The sequence below is a fragment of the Carassius carassius genome, chromosome 3, assembly GCF_963082965.1.
Source record: "Carassius carassius chromosome 3, fCarCar2.1, whole genome shotgun sequence".
NCBI lineage: Eukaryota > Metazoa > Chordata > Actinopteri > Cypriniformes > Cyprinidae > Carassius > Carassius carassius.
In genome coordinates, this window is record NC_081757.1 from 39795075 (window position 1) to 39801879 (window position 6805).

General features: G+C 37.4%; 1 protein-coding gene across 1 annotated transcript; it reads left to right on the top strand.

The window, feature by feature from the left end:
* Positions 1 to 20: 20 nt before the first annotated feature.
* zgc:162592 (uncharacterized protein LOC561993 homolog) lies at positions 21 to 5721 on the top strand. Its single transcript, XM_059538339.1, has 2 exons — positions 21 to 975; positions 4386 to 5721. Exons 1-2 carry the CDS (start codon positions 171 to 173, stop codon positions 4712 to 4714), a joined length of 1134 nt encoding a protein of 377 aa, XP_059394322.1. The 5' UTR covers positions 21 to 170; the 3' UTR covers positions 4715 to 5721.
* The last annotated feature ends 1084 nt before the right edge of the window (positions 5722 to 6805 follow it).

Genomic DNA, 6805 nt, shown 5'->3' on the forward strand with positions numbered 1-6805 from the left:
CAGGGCAGCATCACGTGACTGGTCTTGATTTGCCACAGGTGTTCATCTCTCGTGGAGCGTCGGCAGTTGTAGATTCTGTTTGCATACAGTTGATCTTTGTCAAAACTATTTGTGAGGTTTGAAAAATAAGGATTTTTCAAATAGCCATGGGTCACTGATGGAAATGCGCCATGATGTCCAGCATAAACAACCTTTCCATCCCATCAGCTGATGTGGACTTGAATGTCACGGATCTACAGGGGACACTGGAGGCCCACCGCCCCATTAAAGTCGGGATTATATCGGTTTTGGGAGTGATGATAACTCTGGGAAACATCGCTGTGGTGATGGTCATAGCTTCAGCGGTATCGGGGTGGTCGAGAAACTCTCGGTACTTTCTTTTATCGTTAACGGGAGCGGACTCGGCGTTCGGGCTGCTCCTCATGCCGCTCAATCTGTGCGTGAGTTTCATGAAAGAATACAACGGGGGCCCGGACCCCTTCTGTCACGTCGTGGCATTTTTCAACGCGACTATTTATTCCACCTGCATGTACACCCTTGCAACCATCAGTCTGGAGCGATACATCGCAGTGTTTTACCCTCTGAAGTACTCCACCGTGCTGACCAGGAGAAGAGCGCTGCTGCTGATCGCCTTCGCCTGGGGCTTCCCTCCCGTCCTACTCGTGCCCATCTCGTTCCCGGAGGGCATCATTGAAGTGCAGTTCTCCAGAGCCTCGCTCGTGTGCAACCCGCTGTACTCCAGCAATGTCTCTTACTCTCTGTCTCTGACGTGCTTCATCTTCTTCCCGTGCTCGGCCATCATGACCTTCTGTAACCTCAGACTGTGGATAGCCGCGAAGAGACAGAGGCTGAAGCTGAGAAGGCACAGCTGGGGTGGAGGATACAGGCCTAAAGTCGCCTTGCGCGTGTTAGTGCCAGTCATGACCGTTTACTACACCTGCTGGACGCCCTGCATGGTCATCATGCTCTACAATGGTGAGATCATTATTAATCGAATCAACCTGGTCTTCTAAACCCATGTGTGAAAGCATTTAAATATAAATATAGTTTCGAAAATGAAACAAGTTTTTTTTTTTTTTTTTAAGAATTATCTTATGCTCACCAAGCCTGCATTTATTTGATAAAAAAACAAAACAAAAGCAGTAATATTGTGAGATTTTTGCTATTTAAGAAAACTACTTTATATTTTAATATTCTTTTTTAAACAACTTTTTTCCAGTGATTTCAAAGCTGAATTTTTAGCGTCCTTCCTCCAATCTTCAGTGTCACATGATCCTTCAGAAATCATTCTAATATGCTGATGAAGGTTAAAATTAATATTTTTCCATTAAAAAATATATTAAGCAAAAGTTTATGTAAAATGCAGTGTTAAGGATCTTGAAAAATAAATAAATGATTGCCATCCTTTTAAAGTTTTGACAGCCCTTGTATTTTGCATTGGTGTATTTGATATTGTGGGATCTAGTAATACTTCAGGTCCAAAACTTTACAGGTTAACTAACAAGGACTGGAGGAATATATTTTTATTGATCCTTTTATTCGGTTAATAAAAATGCAGCTGTTCATCATAATAATGTTAAATGAGCTCTCTTTAAATATTAATACAGTAGGTACCGATCCATTTTTAATAACATTAGTAAACATTATAAAATTAAGATAAATACATGCTTTAAAAGTATTCTTCATTGCAAGTTCATAATAATTATTATTAACATGTGGAACCTTATTATCAAGTGTTACCATTGCTTTTATTTTACTTTGTAATTTCACTGAAAAGCATAGCTTTCACGAGTGCATGTTTATACATCTACATGTTTGGCAGCTGTCTGTGGTTATGGCGCCTCGGCCTATATGACTGGAGAGAGGGAAATTTAATATGATGTTAACTTTCTTACAACCAATAAGGGAAGGACTCTGAGTGCAGTGACCTCAGATAGCTTACTGCAACTGCTGTTTTCAGCAAACGTGAAGAGGAGATCACAGAGGTTTAGGGGAGCTGAGATCAGGGCCGTCACTAGTGGGGTGAAAGGTGGTGACAATTAAAGGGGCCCACGGCTGGGGGGGGGCCCAACGATCTCAACCGACTGGCTGAGGCCGGCCTAAAAAGATGCTCAGGACAGTTGACGGGACACTGCTGTGCAGCGTCACAAAAGCTTATCTTTTTCACGGTTTTTTAAACCTTACCGCTTGTCGATTTATACAGTACAGACCAAAAGTTTGGAAACATTACTATTTTTAATGTTTTTTCAGTAATTTTTTTTCTTTTCTTTTTTTTAATAAAATCAATACTTTTATTCAGCAAGGATGTGTTAAATTCATAAAAAGTGATTGTAAAGAAAATATATTATTAGAATATATATTATTAGAAGTTTTTATTTTTATTTTGAATAAATGCAGTTCTTTTTAACCTTTTATTCATCAAATATATTAGACAGCAGAACTGTTTCCAACACTCATAATAAATCAGAATATTAGAATGATTTCTAAATGATCATGTGATAGACTGGATGTTACATGTGACACTGAAGGCTGGAGTAATGATGCTGAAAATTCAGCTTTGCATCACAGGAATAAATAATTTTTTAAAAGTATATTCAAATAGAAAACTTATTTTAAGTTGTAATAATATTTCACAATATTACAGTTTTTTTTCTGTATTTTTGATCAAATAAATGCAGGCTTGATGAGCAGAAGAAACTTCTTTCAAAAACATGAAAAATAGTAATGTTTCCAAACTTTTGGTCTGTACTGTACATTAAAGCATCCAAACACAAGACGCGGAAAAGCTTAACAGAGTAGCTGGTTACTCGCATTATGTGTTCAGTGTGTAAGAGAGAGAGAGCTGTCAGTTATTTCTTAAGTGAAAGCAAACAGTTGAGGAAAAAATTATTTTGGATGCTTAAAGTGACCGCGCCTAATTTAGCTATAGCTGCTGTAATGTTAATTATATATATATATATATATATATATATAAATAAAAAAATTGGGACAAAAAATTATTCAGCACCTTATAAAGCACCATGTATTGCTTATGTGCTTTTTCTGAATTGCTAATGCAAGCTTTTCACACCACAGACTGAACAAAATTAAGCATTGCTTGGTAATTGGTCAAAGTATTGATAGTTGTGTAAATATTGTCATAATAACAGTTGTTTGTAGTTTTGGTTGATTGTGTCAGAACAAATTCGTCTTGATAGTGTCATAACTTTGATAGAAATTTACGTAATGGGTTACAGTTTAACTCTAAGTTCTTGTCATTTTTATAACCACTTTACAAGTGATAGCAAATCAAATGTAATGATGTGAGAAATGTTGAAGGTGTCTGAATAAATTGTGGTTTGTTTGTATATTTAATTTTTACATTGAAGACTATCCATTGCTATTTTACATTTAATTATTCTGTTTCTGTACCTGGACACCTACAAACTTGAAAAAAAAAACTTAAACATTGTGTAAATGGCACAAATAAATAAAAATGAATGAACAATAAACAATTTCAAACAGGGCCCACTGGTACAACCTTCACCGGGGCCCCGCTGACCCCAGCTACGGCACTGGCTGAGATGAAAGACAAGGAGACTGAAGACCTCCTGCATAGCATTTAAATTGCCCAATTTTATGGAACTTGTTTGTCCTTTTTGGAGCTTGACAGTCCTTGTTTACTGACTACTTCGGTTGTGTACATTTGTGTCAAGTAAAAAAAAAAAAAAAAAACCTTCCATATTTAATTGGACTGAAGAATACTGTTTCCTGACACAACCATCATTCTGGAACCAGTTACCTGAGATGGTTAAACGTTAAAATTCAGCAGCTGGTTTTACAGTTAATTGACATTTGAATATTTATGGACATTTATATATATGGATTTTTATTTACTTTTATTTTTTTGCAAGTTACAAAGTCGGAATTGTGAGATCTCAAATTGCAAATGTGACTCTTTTTTTTTTCTCGCAATTGCGAATTTATATCTCGCAATTATGACTTTATAACAAGCATTTATGCAATTTGGGTGGGGGGGGGGGCTGATATTTTCTTAGAATTGTGAGTTTACATCTTGCAGTTCTGACTTTATTTCTCAGAATTGCGTGATATAAACACAATTTTCGAGTTAGTCATAATTGTGAGAGAAATTCGCAGTCGCCTTTATTTTCTATTTAGTGGTGGAAACAGGCTTCCATATCATACACATGATGGCTGTTGACGTTTTTTTTTTTGTTAAATGTTTGAATACCTTTAATAGAAATTTAACACCACCATAGTAAAAAAAAAAAAACAACAAAAAAAAAGATGCTGCTTTGTAAATTTCTTTCATTAAGTACCTATTATCATGATGCTAATATATTGAAGAAAGTATAAGTCCTAAAGCATGTTTTCCTTGTTCACAGCGATATCCGGCAGTGGTGTCCCCGAATGGATCGAGTTTATTGCTGTGTGGTTACCAACCTCCAATGGCTTCCTCAATTGTATCTTCTACTTCTGGATCAACCATAGCTTTAGAAGGAAATTCCATTTGGTACTTCGGAGACTTTGTCTAGGACTCTGTCCAGGTTCTAACATTGATTCAAGCTGCGTGAACTCCGTAGAATCCTCTGTGGTTCCCGGGTGGAACGGTAACAACTCGCTCCATGAGAGGTTTTCTAGCGTGTCGTCCACCTGCACTCTGCTGACGCTCATGCCACCTCAAACCAACATGTGTGAACCAGAGCCGGCTTGAGATTCCTTTTAGTCTCGTGATCTGATGAAGTTTTAAAGCTCAGGTGAAGTTGAGTCATCATGAGTGCTGCTGACATGTCATTAACCTGTTTGGATGGAGGTTATTCCAATGAATGTCTTTTTAAACGCAAGTTAGCATTCAGAAACACTCCTATTGCCTTCATGCTCTTTTAGTTCAATGGCTATTTGTGTCTTTTTGCTTCTTGATGGCACCTTCTCATATTCACTCAGACCTGGTTTCTTGGCCTAATTGAAGTCTGAAATGGTTTTGCGTTGTTGATTGCCATTTCAGGTTAAACACACAAGAGCCTTTGAAACTTTTGCACACATTTCCTTTATCTATTCATAAACCCCAAATCAAGCAGCTATGGAAGTTTAACCTTTAAGTCTCAGTTATGCATTTTATGAAGAAGGGGAAGTAATTAGCCAGGTACGTAATGTAAAGGTCAGATCAAATATGCCTTTTGGCTTTAACCTTTTCTGTTTCATGACATTTCCATTCAACATTAATTTTTATGTTCAGCTAAGTAGGCTTTTTGGTCACTGTCAGTTGTAGAGGAACATTGTATGGCCAGCGTTATCAAATTGTAAATAAAGCGTATGGGTGGGCTACGACGGACTGGAGCTGATGTTGAATTGAAGCTGTCGTGCTCCGAGGGTGAAACTTTGTGCATCTTTTTGGCTGTGTTGTAATAGCATAACTGTAAATCCAAAATTTTAAGCTTTAAGTTTTAGTTTAAGCACCTGTTACAGAATAATACATTTCAATGGGGTGAAAAAAAAACATGTCCAGTGGTGCAGGGTGCATAAAAAGCAAGCACACAAAGAGCTGTTAATGACCTGGGAGTGTTATACAGCTGTACATTGATTGATTACCAAAAGTTTTTGATGTGTAAATAATAAAATTTTTATATATGGTTTATAAAAGTGTTTGTATGAAATGTTAAAACTTCTAATTGTTGTAAAAAATAAAAATAAAGCGTCAAAGCCTATTTACCATTTAAAGCATCACTGTTTGTTTCGGCTGTTTGATTTTGATTTAAGAGATTCAGGACTTGCTGAAGTCGTAAATCATATTTTTAATTGGCTGGTAGAGCTGTGTGAGATGGTAAGATGTTGTTGAGCTGTGGTAGCAGAGTAAATATACCTGTCCCTGTGTGAAAACCCACACATGAGCAGTCAGACATGCAGCTTGACTTGAGAAGTGTGGTTATCTTTGACGGAGCAGGACTCCATTCTGCACGGCTCACAGATGACATTTATAGTGGTTCATTTTGACGATAAACCTTGGGGGCATTATATAGTATGTAAGAAATGTGCCCAAGTTTGCAGAAGATGTTCCTACATCCCAAATAAAGAAACTATATGTTGCATTTTTGTGAGCACACATGATATTTAAGGGTCCTTGGCATCATCATTTTGAAACTCCCTGGTCTACTTCTCACATATTGGACAATATATAAATTCCATCTCGCCTCCAAAAAAATTGCATGCATACCCTCAAGGGCTATGGTAAACAGTCCACATTAAGGCTGCAGCATATACAATAAACGTTCTTATTTGTGATGAGGGAACATCTGCTGTTAACCTCAGTGCTGCCTCAGCAACTTCTGTAGTGCTGCAGAAGTCCTGATCAATTCAGCTCTTTTCTTGCCTTCTCTAATGGAGAAAAACGATGAGGATAGAGTCCCACCTAAATCTTATGGCGATCATATCAAATCAAGTTCCAACATCCCTGAAGGTTAAAATCGGTTTGCTTGTTTAAGAGAATAAATATCTGCACTGGTCAATACAGACCGTTTTGCATATTTCTCTTCTGATCTTTTCAGTGCATGAAAAACTTGTGTTGAGTATAACGCAAGACCAACTACGTGAGGCTGATTAAAGCAGCTTCTTAACAGCAAATCCAGTGACAGTATTACTCAAGTATAGGAAGCTATAGGGGGTTGTTGAACTGCTGCTAATGCAAAACTGATTTGTAAAGCCTCCTCGTGCGGTTCAGCTGCTAGCTGGGCAGTGACTTTGTAGCTGTTTGTTGTTATGAAGATGCAATTAGGATGAATGTAGGATACCATATTAGATCACGTGGAAA

Bases quoted from the DNA above. Each gene is read 5' to 3' on its own strand.
- zgc:162592 (XM_059538339.1), top strand. From the start codon at position 171: ATGATGTCCAGCATAAACAACCTTTCCATCCCATCAGCTGATGTGGAC. The intron at 976-4,385 runs GTGAGATCATTA...CCTTGTTCACAG, and splicing joins GGTCATCATGCTCTACAATG to CGATATCCGGCAGTGGTGTC.